Here is an 18,119-nt window from a genome sequence, read left to right as displayed (position 1 = left end):
TAAGCAGTTTTCATAAGAATTCTTTGTCAGTCTTCTGAAAAATTTTAGTTTCACTGGTACAGATGAATGCTGTTGATCAGGTCAATTTGAAAGTGTCACTGTTTAAACAAAAATAAGCCATTGTAGAACTGAAAAGAAGAATTTCCACAGCAAGAGACAACACTGTGGGGGGGTTAGAGTAGGTGATCTCTGGGGGTTTCTCCATCACAAACAATTCCACGATTCTATGATGTGAGTGTTGATAGGTCTCATGTGACACACTGCATGCTGATCTGCAGAAGGATGCCAAGGATTCTGTATCTGCCAAGATCTCCTTGAGTAAGGACCCTGCTAGGTGCAACAACATACCCAGTTATCTCTCCCCATCATCTGTATGAGAGCTCAGGGATGTTCTGGCCACATAGCTTGAAGTCTTTCACTCACAAAAGGCATCTATGCTATATTTCCTGAATGCATATGAGAGATATGAGGTGGAGGGTGTTTATTCTGCCTAATGCAGGTATGAAATCTTGAGCAGATGAGACCTGAGCCTCGAGGTCCTTGGAGGTTCTCATGCTTCATATAGTTCCCTGATACTGCTTAGTTCCTTGGTTTCCCAGTACAAAGGAATCAGCAGTTCATTCAAATTATATAGACTGGAAGCCTCCCTTTAATACCTGAGAAGTGGGCCAGTTGTGTCAGGTACCTGTGCCAATGATGTTCTCCTTAGTTTATAAACAATACAGAAACCTACTCAAGTATAAATTTTGTCAGGTGATGACTCCTCTGCGTGGAATTCTGACAAGGTGATTTACTACATGCATCCATATAGTGAAATCACTGATTCTTACATGGGCTTGAAGCAGTCTTCATGTTTGCATGCAGTTCCAACAGTTTGGAACTATTTTTCATTTTCAAGGTATCAGTTACAGTCAGTATGTTTACAAGTATGCCTATTATATTTTAGCATAAAATTATTAATTTGATTTATGCTTGCTTTTTGTCAGTGTAATGATTCATCTCCTCACTTTTCTTCCTTCAAAAGGCACTCTTATGGAAAAGGGATTGAAGGTATTGCATATGTACGATTTGGCATAATTGATGAAACTGAGAACAAAGTCTTTCTTCCAGGTCTGGAACAACAGCTGTCAGTAAGTACTACTAAAGTTCAGTGGAATTATTCAGCTTTATCCCAAGTGAGCCAAGTATTGTCAGAAATCATTGAAATATACATCCCTGTAGTACTATAGTCATGCAAAGAACATTTTTTTAAATACTAATGGAAGCAAATCAGCAAAGGCAGTCACTGTTTTTTGCTTCTCTTATAGATTCAAAGTGGAAAAGGAAGAATTACTTTAACAACACCACTTCTGGAAGAGAAATTAAAGAAGAGTATTTCCACTCTGGAAGGGTTTCATTTATATGTTGCTGTTACTGTTGTAGAAACTGCAAGTGAGTAGATTATGCCTTTGCTGATACAGTCTGTAATATTTACATTGAACTTTCTCTAGGATGATCCTTCACGTGAGCAACTTTACCCCATATTAAGCAGTCCTGTGAAAATACCTAACACATCCTAGACCATATTAAGTGGCATCAGATGCCTGTATATAGGCAACTGAATTGCTGTTCCCCTTATGATCTTGTCTGAGTATTTGCCTCAAGAGTACCCTTTACATGCAGAGTTATGAGCTGAACATGGTGCTTTATCTTAATTTGTTCCCCAACTAGATGGGCTGTCAGTAGAAAGATGAGACATGTACCACAGCCATAGTGAGGTGCAGAGTCCTTATGATTCATGCTAGTTCTTTTTAAGCCTTGGCATGAAAAGTGCTACAAGAGTTACAGTAAGTTACCTTCACAGTTACTCTGTATTAACACTGTTGACTATTTCAGCTGTTTCACTATAAAACTCCTATTGAAAATGCAATGCCTGGGAGACCATCTATCCCACACACCAGCTGGCTAGGAATATATAGTATTATATATATACAATAGAATATATATAATACCATACCAGCACATAGGCCAGTATAAGCAAAAGTAAATAGGCAGAAAGTGTCTAAGAAAAGACTCACCAGTGCCAAGGCTTCCAGTTGATACAGATGCTTACCAATATTGAGGCTCACCACAAAACTCCCACAAAGGAGCAATCTCCAAAAAGCAATGCTTCCTTAGTGGTGGTCAGCCCTTAAATGGGATCTAGGAGAGGTGGAGTCAAGCTCCACCCCTTCTGGGAGCACAGCTGAATTACCTTCACCTGTGCTCCCGCTGCTGACTCAGTGCTTGCCTCAGATGGTTAATCAGAGGTTCAGGCTGTGATCAGCAGACCCTTACAAACGGCAGGGCTGCTTTGGAGATGCAGGAGGGCATTAAGCAATTTAGAGATCTCTTGCAGGTCTGAACAGTTTAGCTTCTTTATACAATATAGTCCAGATAGTATGATTTTGCTTTTCATTTAGGGTGGTGGCTGTGGAAATGAGGCTGGAGTGTATCTACCAAAAACTTTCCTAGGTAATAGATAAATATTTTCAGAGTTTACTAAAAAGTATTTGCATAGATGTTTGTTCATAGCAATACTAAACACAATAAGGCTTCCAGATGTCTTACGGTTATCCACAGGAGATCATGGGGTTGAACTGTGTGCAGTGGTGAATGGCTTAATTGGGTTGCTGTGAGTATTATTGTCAGTCATAAGAGGCACTGACTTCAGTGCTTGTTACTGAAGTTGAATCTGCAATGGGGCTGAATCTGCAAACATGGTCAGTGTTTGTTGTTTAATGGAGACTGGTCCCTTTTACTTTAAGTGTCTTAAATTAAGGCACCTGGTGAGAGCTAGATTCTCTGGCACTTCGTATATAGGAAGCAGAGAAGACAAATAGGGTAAATTGTACTCTAGGGATGTTTCTACACACTGGTTACAGGAGTCTAGTTACTTTGCTCAGAAATAAAAACTCATAAAAATTCTAAGTATCAATTAGAATTTCTTAGAATCCTAAAATTAAGTAAACCACATTCCAGCACTGCAATTATTTTTTTTTGTATTATTTGCTATAGTTATTTGCATGTACTGCAGCATTTATTTCAAGAGGAAAAAGGGTTTGTTCCCATTATCGCAATAGCATGATGAATCTCACAGTGTGACATGGTCTCTTCCCTTCTGTTCCTGCTTTCTCTGCTGTCCACACACAGGTTCTATCTACACTAGCATACTTGCTGGATTTAGTATTACATACATGCAAGGCTGGAGAACTTTACTGGCACATTTCCACCTCGTAGTGCTTAATGCAGAACATAAGGACTAAGGAAATTATGTCTCTAAACACACTTCGTTTTAATCAAGCCAAGCTTTTAGAAGTAGTTGGAGGAAATGTAACAGAGCACTTCATGTCTCCAGAGTTTCCAAGCTCTCAAGAGCACACAGTTGTTGGTGCCAAATGGTTGGAGCACCGGTCACAGAGATCTGTAGGCTGGCCCATCTGTAGTTGTGTTCCCAGTCCTCCTGAACCCAACTCCCCTTCTCAGTACTGAAGTTCTTTAGGGAGGAATCATGTTAAAGCTATCTTTATATCCAATTATTAAAATGCAGTGAAAATGGAAAACCACGGATGCTATGGTAATAGGTAAATAAGTAGTTATTACTCTCATGGCAATGTGTACTGTTTGATATCAACAGGTGGAGAGATGAGGGAAGAGGAACTCAGCAATGTGAAATTTGTGAAATCTCCTTATGTTGTTGATCTGTCAAACACCAAGAAGTACTTTGTGCCTGGAGCCTCCTTCTCTGTTGTGGTATGCATTATTTAGCCACCTCTGCCTCCATAGAAATAGATTTATATTTGTTTGTAAAACTCTTATCTGATCCAAGGGGAATTTTGTAGAAGAGACCTTCATTAACATGCCCAACATGGAGCTTCTGTCGGTGTTTCTGGTTTGTCTTGAGCTTGAGCAGGGAAATCAAAGCCAGAAACTGCTGCTTCTGTTTTGGAAGTCATTTGTGCACTGTTGCACAATTTTTATATAACCTGTAGCAATCTCTTCCCCACTTCCATATAGAAAGGTTAAAAGAATCATGTTGTATCGGTTTAATCCTGTATCAAATTAAAATTATGAAAACCAAAACACAAGTTGTTTTTTTTGTTGTTGTTGTTGTTGGTTTTTTTTTTGTTTTTTTTTTTTTTTCATTTAAGTTAGTGAGTTTTAAAAACTGAAATCTTCACGTTTTCCTTCACATTTCTTCTACAAGCTGTCAAGGTTAGAAATTTACCTAAAAAAAGGTGAAGAAAAATATCTCTGGGATCTGATGCAGGATGGAGATCTGGGGCAGTTGTTAACAATTATTCGCTGTTCTTAATCTTAGCTGTAGTCTAGACTGAGTCAACTGCTATTGTTTTCTCCTAGAGCTGAAATCTATAAATGCTTCTGCGTACAGCTTTACATTTCTTTTTAATTTATAAAACTACTCACTTTTTCTTTGTGGTCTTTCTTTAAACCAGAAGTTTCTTTAAAGTAACAAAGATTTTTTTTTCCAATAGGCCTCTGTCACTTTGGTTGATGGCTCTCCTGCTGCCTCTCTGCCTGTCACTGCTACTGTGTCCATACCTGGAAAGTCCTCCATGAAGAAGACTGCACTTTCTAATAATGATGGCCTCATTCCCCTCACATTTGACATCCCTGCAGATGCCCAGACTCTTCAAATAATGGTAAGGAAAACCCAGACACTCATGTTTAAAAGCATACTGTTAAGAAGATGACTTAAGAAAACTGCAGATGTCTGGATGTCTGTGGAGCTGTTCTGTTTTCATTGTCACAGAGAATGGAAGATGAACTCTTGTACCATATTCACAACTTCGTCAAGGTTGTATTAGATATCAGACAGACCAGGGTCCTGAGGGATATCTAGCTGAAATGAATGACAGACTCTTGTACATCAGAGCTTTGAGAGTGTGTATGGGTGGTGACCCTTTTTTGTATGGTTCCAACTTGCATTTTCTTGATATGGGGAGTGTGAATGAGTCTGTAGGGAGTATCACCATGGGAAGTGATAGCAAATGATGAAAAGAGGGCATAGAAAAATATCAGGTGCAATACAGACTGGATGCTCAGAGGGTTTGACTATGTGCACGATATAAAAAAAGAAAAAAAAAAGCTATTGAATTACCACTGTGTGATTTTAAGCTATTTATTCTGGTTCAGTAAAAGCCATACCTGAAAGATATCAATCACTAGTACAGCAAGAGACAAAATAAGGTCAGAGAAACAGTAATGAAAAACCTTGGTCTTTTGATCTCATGTCCTGCTAACATGGTCTCTGTGGGGTCTCATCTCATTTCTCAGCATTTTTGGAATAACATGGCAAGATGTGAATTGAGTGATACTGCACATGTCTCTTGAGGGACATTTAACTCACTCTGTCCTTTCCTCCCCTGACAGGTAAAGGCTGAAGAGGGAAAAGAAAGATTAGAATCACCTGAAACCAATATCAGAGCTGAAAGATACCAATCTGCTACCCGCAACTATCTTAGCATCAGCATCCCACATGCTGTCTTGGCACCTGGGAATACTTTACAAGTCACCTTAAATGCCATTCATCAGTCTGGCAGTGGAAAGATTGACTACTTCTATTATATGGTAAACAGAATAGTGGCATATCAGTAATATCTTCTAGAAACTATACTCTCCAGAACATCTAGCACAGCCAAAGTGATCAGCATCCCAGCACACCAAACCTACCAGGAGAGGTTGAGGGAAGTGGGCTTCTGCTGTCTGGGGAAGAGGCTGATTGAGTTACTACCTCAAATCATTTGAAGTGTGATTACTGGCATAGCAGAGACAAACTTTCCTGGGTGGTGCCACATAATATAACCAGGGACAAAGTCTATGCATTTTAGCTTGAAAGAAGTCTATCTCACTGTGAGCAGATCATTTATATAAATTAAGTTACTACCCCTAGAAACAGAAAAGCCAGTTGCATTCTAGGGGACCTTGAATATCTCTGAAAATGTTTTTTGAGGTTATTTATTACTTATTACATGAGTAATACATGATTCTGAAATTACCATGGATTCACGTTACTTGCAGCTGATGTCAGTTAACAGGCAGGCAACAGTTATATCCAAAAAAGAGATGAAGGAACACAGAAGGCATTGACCATTATGGTCCTAAATAACTTCTTGAAACTTGAACAAAAAGTCAGTTCTGTAGATGGAAAAGCCAGGAAACAATAATGCTCAGCCAAGACCAGGCTTACAAAGTATTTGTTCTGCTTAAAGAGACAAATGCATTCACAGATACATTCCAGGAGCAAATCTGTTGCACATAAAATGTGTTTAATTTCCTTTCTTCTCCTCATAATTTCCCTTGGCAGCTTAAATTTCCCAGGCTGATAAACACCACAGAAAGTGTTTCCATTTATTTTTAATAGGACCTGTATATATTGGAATAATTGTATCCCAAGGAGTTAAATTTGAGTTTAGAGAGATTGTTTTGATCATGGGGCTGAGCACAGTGTTCACATTGCTGATGATGATCTCTGGGAAGAAGTAGAGCTGGACAGGCAGGGGCATTGCCAGAGCTCAGCAATGAGACTCTTTCTCAAACTTTGGTCCTTAAATGAAGACTGTGAGGATTTCAGACATGGTTATAACATAGCTTTGTTTCTTTCTCAGGCCCACTCCTTGTGCATTCAGGAAAGCTGCTTGTGTTTTGTTTGCTGACTACTCATGAAAATAGGAAGCAAATAATTAAATAGTGCAAGATGTGCAAAAATAATTTAAGGGCCAGGCTATGATACTTTACCCTGAATAATATTTGGGTGGTGAAACCTCCCATTCCAATCCCTCCACATCATTTGAAATACTCACTACGGATGGTAGAGTAAATACAGCTGATATCCTCTTGAGGGTGATGATGTGTTATTGCAGAACACAGGAGTAAAACTGCTGTCTCTGAGCCCCTTTTCAAGCAGCAAGGCCAAGTGGAGGGAGGTAGACTTACGTCCAGACTTGGGCCACAGGACCAGTGCAGCAGACTTCTCTCCTAGAGGCTCTTTTCTGGTCTCCTCCAGGGTACTGTTGGGGAATTAAAACTGTTAGCTGCCATTACAGAATAAAGTTCAAACAGATGTGGTCTTGGAAAATTATACGTATGCAGATACATAGTATAATATACATAATATACACAATGCGTCTAATATATATAACAGATAATGCATATAGATTATAAAATTACACAATGTACTGTGTGCCGTGTGTTCATTACGCTTGATCTCTCTTATGTCTGTTTCTATAGGTTATAGCAAAGGGACAAGCTGAGCTGTTGGGAAGGGTGTCTTCCTCAAACAAAGTAATAAACCTCAAAATCACTGAGAAGATGGTGCCAGCTTTTCGCTTCTTAGCTTACTACTTCGTTGCGAACCAGGGCCGTCAAGAGATTGTTGCTGATTCTGTATGGGTAGATGTTATGGATGTCTGTGAAGGAAAGGTAAATTCAGAGCAAGCAGCTTCTGGTTTTGTATTACAAAATAATAATAAATAAAAAGTATTATCAGCAGAGAGTGCAGAGCTGGGGTTGAAATGTGAAAGGTATGGTGAACATTTTCTTCCTTATTTTAAAAGGGAATCATCACAATTCTTGCTAAAAGGTGAGGCTGGTAGAGACTCCCAGGAATGAAGTCACATATAGTCCTTTTCTATAGGACAGGTTATACCCTGAAGAGATGAAAAACATAATTTCATAAAGGTAAATCCCTGGCCTAGATAATAGAAATCCACAACAAAACACCAGTAGGACTCCTGAGTGTCAGTATCTCTTGAGAACTCTCTCTTTCTGCAGTGATGTTCATCAGATGAAAGAAAGTGAAATTTATTGGGGGAGAAAAAGAGCCCAGAGAGACTGTAGATGCCCCATCTTGAGGCATTCAAAACCAGGCCAGATGTGGCTCTGGGCAACCTAGTCTAGTGGTTGGTGACCCTGCCTATGGCAGGAGGGTTGTAACTAGGTTACCTTTGAGGTTCTTTTCAACCCAGGCCATTTTATGACTCTATGAACATTTTTCACAATAGCATGATACACAATTACTGAAGTGTCAGCCATTCAAAATAACTTTTGCTTCCACTGGAAAATAACAAAAAAGGGACAAAGCCCCTACTCATACTTTTTATTCACATTGGTGCTTATGTCCCATAGTAAGATAACATCTTAGTGCCCTCATGAGGGTTATCTGCCAACAGGTAGGATTCCAAGCAGAAACATCCCCCAGCCTCATGCTACTGACAGACACAGGTGACAGTACTGTCTGCCCAAAGAATGCCTGCATTTTATTAACAAATGTGACATTTTTGTTTCAATATTTTCTATTCAGATTAAAGTGAGAACAGAACATGAGATGTATGAACCAACCAACAACATCAAATTACAGATTGAAACGGACCATGCGGGAACTGTTGCCTTAGCTGCGGTTGATAAAGCAGTGTTTATTCTGAACAAGAAAAATAAACTCACATCCAAAAAGGTAAGATAACTTTAGGAAGAAAATGTCACACTTGCTAGCCAGGACAATTTTTTCATGACTGATGAGAGGATGAAAATGAGATTAATGGCTATTAAATGCTTAATCCAAACTTTGCTAAACTTGAATGTGTTTTTGCTCTTGCAACTTAAGATGCATTCAAATGAGAAGTTTGAGAATTCCCAGGTTACAGCAGATAATTTTGTAAATTAAAAACAAACAAACAAACAAACATTAATTGAAATTATTCTACAACCAAAACAACCCTCAGTCTTAATCTCAGTTTCCAAGTATAGTTTACACTAAGTTTCTGCAAGTTAAAGGCAATGAGAACTTTATTATAATAGTAATAATAAACTTTCAAGTATGTACAATCCATCTATGGTATTTTATTTGGCAGGTATTTAAGGCAATGAATTCATACGATCTTGGATGTTCTGCAGGCGGTGGTGCAGATAGTGCTCAAGTTTTTACTGATGTTGGTCTTGCCTTTTTATCAGACACGATTAAATCCAATGTTCGGGAAGGTAAGTGAAACCTGTCCTTTACCTTAGATGTTTGTACAAATCAATCTACACTTGGTTGAATGAATGAACATTTTGTCATGCTGTTACAAGAGCTGCTGTCCTTGTGGATTTTTATTTTCCTGCTCTTCTGCTGGGTTCTGACAGCTCAGGTAGCCTGAATATTGGCTGCTGGTCCACTGGTACTCAGCTCACTTAGCGCAGGGCAACAGTTGGCCAGGACTGAAAGCAATGGGTCTTCTGTAAATGAGATGTGTCCTAATATAGGTCTTCCATGTTTGACATGAAATGTCTGACTGTTATTGTCATCTCAATACCAAACTCTCCTATTCTGCCTTCCCAGGGTATACCTGCCTCCAGGCTACCAGAAGGGAGAAGAGATCTTTGGATTTCCAGAAGAAAATGTTAGGAATTGGTATGTCCACTCACTTGGGTGGCATGAGAGGCCTAGTGGGGATAGATGATATCGAGGTGATATTTGATATTTCCTTGCCAGAAGTCACCAGAACTTTTGATAACAGTGACTTTCTTCAAGAACAAGAATACAGCCATGAATGTTCATACCATGATATCTAATTCCAGTGTGCCACATTCTCAATCCAAAGAAAAGGTTATACTGGAACATTTAAGATGAATAGGTTCTATGCTTTGCTCCTCTGTGGACTGATTTTAGGATGGAGCACAGGTCTCTTGTTATAGGTAGACTGTTGCAGTGTTAATTAGTCTACTGCAAATAACAACAGGAATGAACACAGTGAACACCTTTATGCCTCCTGCTGTTTCTACACCTCTAATTCTGGCCCTTAATTATGTTGCAGCTAGCAAATATCAAGATGCTGATCTACGCAAATGCTGTGAAGATGGAATGAAAATAAATCCCATGAGGTTTTCTTGTTCAAAAAGGTTAACGAGAGTAGCTGGCTCTCCCAAATGCAAAGAAGCTTTCAAGGACTGTTGTGAAAGTGCCATAGCCCTCAGGAAGGAGGAGGCAGCGAAGAGGAGAACTGCAGTGAGCTTGGCACGAAGTAAAAATGATATACCACTGTCTAAAGAAAACTACCCTTCACAGAGGGGCAAAGAAAAGCCAAGGGTTGTTTAATCACTTATGGCTTTTTCATCACTGGTGCTATCACTATAACTCCCAAGTAACTCTAAAAAGCTGTCTTCAGCCAGGGACAGTTTTATTTCTGTCTTTCTCTCTTTCTTCTCCCCAGAGTCTCTCCCTCTGATCGAACAGAACATCACCAAAAAAACCCCTACACTTCGAAAATGATCATATTCAGAGTCTTTGCCACTCACTATGAAAGGGGATTTTTTTTTTTCTCATTTGGCACCATACAATTGTTGAACACAGAATGAAAAAATGATCTTTTCTCAATGACAAAAATCTTTGGTCACTGCTTCTCTCTCTCTCTCTCTCTCTCTTTTAATGCAAAAGATGAAACCTACATAAATTGTTTAGACTGCTTTTCAGTGCTGCCTTCTCTTTGGCAAAAGGTCTGCAAGACATTTTATGGTCAGCAACAGAAGTCCTCAGAAAAGAAATCTCACTTTTGTTTTATAGACTTTGATCAGGAAGAAGAAATATTTGAGGAAATGACTCTCAATTTGCGCAGTTATTTTCCTGAAAGCTGGTGGTGGCAATTCGAAGAAGTGAAAAATCCTGGAAACCATAGGTAATGTAATTACCTACCTAGATGAATGCATCCAAGTTTGAACAATAATGTGTATATATATATATAAAGAACAGCTTTATATATTTTCTAGTGCAGAGGATTTCAGAATGATTCCAAGTATTTTGTCTCTAGAACAGAGGGAATATTTTTTACCTTATAATACTCAAACTTGGGCACATAACATTTACGCATCATACATCCATCCTAACACATTTTATTTTGTGTTTCTTAGTGTAACCAGCATTGCTCCTGACTCTATAACTACCTGGGAAGTTCAGGCAATAAGCATATCTCCCCAAAAAGGTGAAAAATATTGTTATTATGTTGGGTTTGTTTTGTGAGGATGAACAGAGAATGTGTGTTTCTTATGTCAGAGATGCAATATCAGCTTGACAGAGTGAGATAATCTGTACTGGAAAACAACCAAGTGTTTGTACCATGATATTTAGTTTCTTTTGTGCTATATTAAAGCTTAAATGGAAGCTAGAGGTAAATGCATATTTTTTAAAACAAGGTGAAGGGGGCTATGAAGGGCGGGCTGAGCAAACAAAACAGCCTTCTTTTTTTTCAAATCTCAAAACAGTCTCATTTGTCTTTCCTGTGGCTATAAAGGCACAAGAAATGTAGTGACAATAATACTACATTATATCTTAATATTTCTGGGAGTGAGCACTGACCAACTGCACACAGGGAATGGTCGTAGTGCTTATTTACAAAAGTCTAGGAAAGGTCATTATGTTTTAAACATGGCCTCTGCAGGAAAGCCAGGCCACATTTAACTTACAAAATCTATTTCTTCCACATTTTACCTATCAAAAACCATGGCTGTTATTCCAGACACCTAATTTTTATCAACTGATCTTAGGTGTGTAATAACTCTGTTTTTTCCTTATCCCAGGATTTTGCATAGCTGACCCCCACACCTTTGATGTTTTCAAAGACTTTTTTGTGTCCTTGAGATTACCATACTCAGTTAAACGACATGAACAACTGGAAATAAAAGCAGTGATTTACAACTATCTGCCCAATGATCTCCAGGTAATATTACCACAGGCTCTCTGGGAAACCCATGCCAGTGTTTGATATTTCTTGATGAAATGGTTTTCCCATTTTACAGATGTAGCATTATGGTGATTTCGCACTGAAGGCCAAGTAAACTTTACCACACCACTCTCTCACTCCTCCTCAAAGGAAAGGAGTAAGAAAATGTGATAGAAAGGGGATCCAGGATTACAGTAAGGATGAGGAGATTATTTGCCATCATGTACAGAACCAACTCAGTGTAGGGAAATTAATATAATTTTTTGCCCATTGCTAACAAGCTAGAGCAATGGGAACTAAGAGCAAATTATACCTTCTCTACCATCCACCCTCTTCTACCTTCTTTCTCCAGGTGACACAGAGGAATGGGGGTCCAAAACACTTTATCTCTGCTGCTCCTTCATGGTTACTCTGCCGCTGTGCCAGTGTGGGGTCCCGCCCATAGGATACCATCCTTCCTAAACTGATCCCTTCCTTAAATAAATTCTCCCACAGCAGGCTCTGATCTGACATAAGGCAGTGATGAGCTATGCTCACAGAGGCCACCCCACAGCCACCCTGCTACCTAAACCTTGCTATATAAGCCAATACGTGCAAAGGAAATTCAGGGGAGCTAAATGAAAAATCTTTTTTGTCTTGCAGAATAAATGTATTGCTCTTTCCTTTTTAAACAAAAGTCTCCTTTTAGAACTGTTTCTCACTTCTCATTCAGCATTGGTGGAGCTGGACTATTTTCCTTTGCAGTGATGCTTTAGTACTGATGCTGGACATTGACTTGTTCCCATAGGTCACAGTGAAAATGGATGCAGTGAAGGGACTGTGCACTGCAGAAGCAACAGGGAAGGGAGTGCAGCTGAAACTGGAGGCTAAGGGGAACTCAGCAACACCAGCCTATTTCTCAGTTGTTCCTCTGATTGTGGGAGAAATTCCAATTACCATTTCTGCCTTGGACTCAAATACTGGGCATAGTGATAGTATTAGAAAGAACCTCAAGGTTGTGGTAAGTGTAACTAGTTGACAGTGGACATTTCACTAGTATGTTTTTCTCCATACCAACAACATCTTTCAGTGCACATCTCTTAATCTTTAAATTTCACCTGCTTCATCAGTACGTATAAAACACCCTTTTCTCTTATGAAGTTAAGATTGTATATATTCATCCAGTGTTCTGAGAAGGAAGAAGCCTTTCCTAAACATGAAGTTAGGTTTATTATTTTATATCTAATTAATGCATCTCTAAGCATAGTCGTTAGATTACAAAGGTAAAACAAACACTTGCAAACAAAGATACTGTATTGATTAATTATCCTTTCTTTTCAAAATGGTGAAGAGAAGTAGCATTTTAGACAAAAATGGCCTTTGAAATGTCAACAATGACCTGCACAGACTCACTACAGCATCCAAGTAGCCCACTGAGAGAGATGAAACTTTGCACCATTAATGTCAACACTGCAGACTCGTAGATAAAGATGATGAATGGGATGATGCAAATGTACTGTTGTTACAGACCATAACTTTTCTAGAGATTGACAGTCTCAGAGTTCAATGTTACACCAAAGTGTTAAAATTGTCTGTAGAAACAGCTTTATAAGAGACAGGCTTTTGAAAGAGGGACGTGTGGAAATCAGAAGGGAAAAAGCTTCGAGTTTTAACAACATGAGGAACTCAGAAATTGGTGGATTTCATAGGAAACAGGCTTATGAAAGTGAGTCCACTTGTGAATTTACCTGCACAGCTCACAAAACTGAGAACAGACTTTGAAGTTTCATTTTTTCCGGGTTCCAGTTAAAATAATTACTTCTAAGGAAATATATCAGTTATAATAAAATTCAGTAAAAAAAAAAAAATTAGTTTTTCAACGGGGACACTTTAATTCTGGTTTCAAGCTTCATTTTTACCTGGAAAGAAATTTCACTTCAAAATAACCTATTTCTGCCATCTGCTGGTCTGAGGCAGATGTGAAGATCACGGATTTCATGTGACTTAATTTCAGGTGTGCAATTGCAAAAGTTTTTATTTTCCTTTCTTCATTTGTACAGGCTGAAGGTGTTTTACAAAGAGAAGAACAGACAATTTGCATTAACAGCAACTGTAAGTTATACTTAAGAGTTGGACATGGATGAAATCTTGAGTAGGAATAGGGATTGTGAAGCCTGCTGTTAATACAGCAAAATACTTCTTAAGTTGAAAAAATACTTCATCCAAAGCATAGCAGAAAGACTCGGGAAAAACTAATTTTTGTATTAGATGTTCATAACTGATTTGTGTTATGCTTGTGTTCAATGGTAGCATTATTATTAAGTAGGTTTCTACTTTATTAATTAATGCGTATAAGAAAAAGAACAAAGAATTGAAATTAAAAGCAAAAAAAAAAATATTGACTAAAAATTAAATTTAAGAATTATAAATACCTTTCTTCATACATTTCCACTTAACATTTTTAATAGCATTTCTGTTGTAATTTTCATCAACAGTGAGACATTTAATAAAAAGTATGTTCTAAAATTGCAGTATAATTTTATGCTTAAAAAGTTTGGATGTTGAACTTTATTTATTTACAGTAAGATCCCACACATTGGACCTCAGCAGACCAGCTGATATGATACCAGGCTCTGAGAGTCACATGTTTGTTAGCCTGAAAGGTAAATATTTTCCATCAATACTTTTTCTGGAGGTGAGAATAGACATACCCATCTTGCTGTTAATTTCTGCACGCCAAATCTCCATTCATTCCTAGGTTTTCTGCTGTGATCCAAATGCCATGGGTCTTGCATGCCCAGGTTGTAAAAGAAAGCAGCCGCAAGATTCATCCAGCAGTTTACCTTGTTTTGATTGCCCCTTCTCATTTGTATTGGATAGATTAGTTCTGTCTCACTGTGCCCAGATCAAGGGCACTAGGGTCAAAGAACAGAAGAGCTGCCCATCAGCAGTAACCCCACACTGCATGTAGCCCTGTAGAAATTTGCTTTATTGTTTGGGAACAAGTATACCATACTCTAATTTATATGTTCTAGAAATATCTGTTTTTCTAAAGAGAAAATATGTATAACCTTTCATTAATTTAATCAGATAAACTTTACGCACTTATGCTCATGCATACAGAATTTAAAAACATGCATTAGCAAGCACTCATCAAAGTTAAAAGCAAGTTATCCCAGGAACTGTACAATAATGCATCCTTGATGCAAAAGCTATTTGCTTGCATTTCAAATGCCTATTCTAAAATGCTGAGATGCCTAAAATCATCAAAGGAGAAAATAGTAAATGTAAAGGTAAAAAAGCCAAACATGTTTGACATTATTAAAGCATGATTATTTTTCCAGCCTCCAACCCACCCCTCCACCCCCGTGAGTGGATCAGTTTTGATTTGACAAGACCTTTCCAGTGAGAACCTCACTCACCAGACTTTGCTCCTCTCTTTGCCTCCCCACTTTCAACAGCCTCAGAACTCTTTCTATTCCATGTTACCTTACTATCCCAGCATTCTTCCTCCAACTGTTACACCAGTAAGTCTGAAATGCTATGTCTTACAGATTATGTCTTTTACAACAGGAAATCCTATGGGTGATTCTGTTGAAAACTGTCTTAGTCTCAATGGAACTGAGAAACTTATTCAAGTGCCCACAGGCTGTGCAGAGCAAACAATGGTGAAAATGGCTCCCACAGTCTATGCTATTGAGTATTTGGATGCCAGTGAGCAGTGGAAGAACTTTAATCCTGAACGAAAGGAAGAAGCCATTAAGATGATTGAAAAAGGTACACAGAAAAAAAGGAAAAAAGCAAAACAACACAGCGACCAACAAACACTGGCTTTGTTATCTCCTCACATTGTACACTAACTATTGCAACTTGCTGAAGGAGTGTCTTAATATAGTCAAGCAGAAATGTCGTTGGCAGCCTGCAGACATATGTGAGAAACAGAACTGGTGAGGAGGATTTAGGTGGCTAACCACTTGTGTCTGACATTGCAGAGTATTGACATTCACAGCTCATCCTCTCCCTTGCCTAATTTAGAAGCAGAAAGTGAAATTTAAGTTGACTGATGTTAACTCAGAACAAATAGACAGCAAAGGGCAGTTGTAGAGTGCAAATCATTTCAGACTAATGCAGATGTGATATAGATATGATACTGATGTTGTCAAGATAAAAGCAGCCAAGATCAGAAACCAAAACTCGTGAGTTTTAAAACTTAATCCGACATGGGTAGATAATATGTTGTATATTTTTTGATTTTGTGCACCATGAAGTCAACAGCTTGAGAAGTTTTCAGTAACGGGGAATAGGTTTCCCAATGTTCACCATGGAGAAAATGCCTTGTTAACTATGTATGGGTTGAGACATACCTACAGTTTTCAGGTTGTACTCATAGCTCTACTAAATCAAACAATACAAAGTACCTTGAAAGCCTTGCCTTCTTTTACTTTGTCAGTGGTCTACTGATCCAGACATTTCGTACTTGATGAACACCCCCATGTACCCAATCCACTAATCAATGCTGAACACGTTCATGTTAATAAACTTGGTATATGAAAATTATCAAGAAATATGTATATCTTCTAAGCAGTTCTGTGCTGTCTTGTTCATACAGGTTATACAAGACTGCTCGAATTTCAGAAGGATGACGGTTCCTATGGAGCCTTTAAATCAACACCCAGTAGCGTTTGGTAAATGTATTTTTCTTAACTAGCTTTGGTTCTTTTTCTTTCCTCCTAAAATGCCACTGTTAACTGATTGATGAAAGATTTTATTTATTTTTTTTTTGGAGGGGGAGAGGGGAGCAGGGGAGGTGGGAATGATTTTCAGAGTTTAGTGAGCATAGTATTGCCCACATACTTCTGTCATGGAAAGCCACCCTTCTAAGACTGTTCATCTTTAGCCCTTTATGAAAGAGAGCTATACAGAGCCCCTGGTTATGTTGCATTTGCCACGGAGTGCTCATATTGTCACTGCAATTCTAACGTTGCACAGGAAATCTCCAGCTTCCAGTGAGCACACTGTTCAAAATTATTCTGTGCGGAGACTGAGTATGCTTGACTTCCAGTTAATATATTCTTCAATAAATATACATCAACACAAGTTTAAAACATTTTCTTTTGTGCAGGTTAACTGCATTCATTGTTAAGGTACTCACAAGGTGCAAAGAATACATCAGTGTGGAAGACAGTCACATACACAACTCAGTTTTCTACTTGCTTAGTCAACAGCAGGCAGATGGTTCATTCTATGACCATCATCCAGTAATGGACAGAAAAATGCAGGTGAGTCATTAGTAATAAGAAGAATCAGTCCCACCTTTAAGGCTGGTAAGTTAAAGGAATGTCCTGAATTGCTGAATACAATGAATTTATAATAAGCAAGTGCGTGTGGTTTTACATTTTCATGTTTCATCTTCCAGGGTGGCATTGGGTCAGCAGGAGAAAATTTGGCATTGACTGCCTTTGTAACCATAGCATTGCAGCAGACTCTACAGGTTTACAAAGAATCACCTGATGTGGTAAGATGCCTGACTTTTTATCTTTAAGCTTAAAGGCTATCACACAGTGGCATGTTCACCCCACTGCCTTAAAGTACTATGGATGAGATGGTAATATTCTGTTTACCAAGTCTGTGATGGATAAGAAAAGATGCAACAAGCTAATGTACAGCAAAGTATTTTGAACTACACACTCCATCACTGATGTCTTTAATCACAACACAACAGTTATTAAAAATGTGTAAAAAATAACTACACAGGAGTATACTGAGTATTTACAACAGCAGTAACAGTAGGTATGGATGATATTTTCAGATGAATCAATTCTGTTTTTGCAGGCAGAAGCTGTTAGAAGATCAGTGGTTTACATGAATAATGAACTTCCTAGAAATACTGACTGCTATTCTACAGTTGTTGCTGCTTATGCTTTGACGCTCGTTCAGCCTGATAGTTCTCAGTCCCTGAGTGCAAGAGAGAAATTAAGGAGCTGTTCTGCTTTTGATGCAGGTACTAGTAACTGTTCTTATAAACTCAACTTGTAATTATAGTGCTTTGAGCACTCTGATATGCTAATAGAGCAAATTCTAATAGATGGAGGGCATTTAATTTTTTATAAAAGTGTGATCATTTATGTGCAGTGTAATTAATTAAATTACACAATTATATATGAATACTAAAATTCTATGTAATTTGTGTAACTGGTATCAATAATCAATATAAATTAACAGTTTAGCATTCGGAATTTTGCAATGTGGTCCCATCTGTTACTGGAGATGGAGCAAAGTCCTGGGATATAGAGATCTACATTTTCTTCTTCTCTTGCTGCTTCTCTTGCTGCAATGTTTTTCCTTTCCCATCATCTACTTCCACACTGATTTGTTGCTTTCATGACAGCACCTGTGTTTTGTGGTTCCTTG

General features: G+C 38.4%; 1 protein-coding gene across 2 annotated transcripts in view; it reads left to right on the top strand.

Moving 5' to 3' along the window:
* LOC140265330 (complement C4-A-like) overlaps positions 1 to 18,119 on the top strand; it is a 47,761-nt gene that overhangs the window by 17,316 nt on the left and 12,326 nt on the right. For both annotated transcript variants that reach the window (XM_072361254.1, XM_072361258.1), the window contains exons 9-29: positions 1,025 to 1,130; positions 1,308 to 1,431; positions 3,656 to 3,771; positions 4,515 to 4,682; positions 5,413 to 5,610; positions 7,270 to 7,461; positions 8,342 to 8,491; positions 8,889 to 9,015; positions 9,356 to 9,427; positions 9,831 to 10,037; positions 10,577 to 10,688; positions 10,921 to 10,991; positions 11,587 to 11,726; positions 12,517 to 12,729; positions 13,769 to 13,820; positions 14,291 to 14,371; positions 15,282 to 15,485; positions 16,318 to 16,393; positions 16,831 to 16,987; positions 17,125 to 17,223; positions 17,541 to 17,709. In XM_072361254.1, coding sequence (XP_072217355.1) covers positions 1,025 to 1,130; positions 1,308 to 1,431; positions 3,656 to 3,771; positions 4,515 to 4,682; positions 5,413 to 5,610; positions 7,270 to 7,461; positions 8,342 to 8,491; positions 8,889 to 9,015; positions 9,356 to 9,427; positions 9,831 to 10,037; positions 10,577 to 10,688; positions 10,921 to 10,991; positions 11,587 to 11,726; positions 12,517 to 12,729; positions 13,769 to 13,820; positions 14,291 to 14,371; positions 15,282 to 15,485; positions 16,318 to 16,393; positions 16,831 to 16,987; positions 17,125 to 17,223; positions 17,541 to 17,709 — 2,834 coding nt within the window. The remainder of the gene's footprint in view (positions 1 to 1,024; positions 1,131 to 1,307; positions 1,432 to 3,655; positions 3,772 to 4,514; positions 4,683 to 5,412; positions 5,611 to 7,269; positions 7,462 to 8,341; positions 8,492 to 8,888; positions 9,016 to 9,355; positions 9,428 to 9,830; positions 10,038 to 10,576; positions 10,689 to 10,920; positions 10,992 to 11,586; positions 11,727 to 12,516; positions 12,730 to 13,768; positions 13,821 to 14,290; positions 14,372 to 15,281; positions 15,486 to 16,317; positions 16,394 to 16,830; positions 16,988 to 17,124; positions 17,224 to 17,540; positions 17,710 to 18,119) is intronic.

This window comes from Excalfactoria chinensis, chromosome 1 (assembly GCF_039878825.1).
Source record: "Excalfactoria chinensis isolate bCotChi1 chromosome 1, bCotChi1.hap2, whole genome shotgun sequence".
Lineage (NCBI taxonomy): Eukaryota > Metazoa > Chordata > Aves > Galliformes > Phasianidae > Excalfactoria > Excalfactoria chinensis.
The sequence above is the reverse complement of the archived record's forward strand: the minus strand, read 5'-3'. Positions and strand labels throughout refer to the sequence as shown.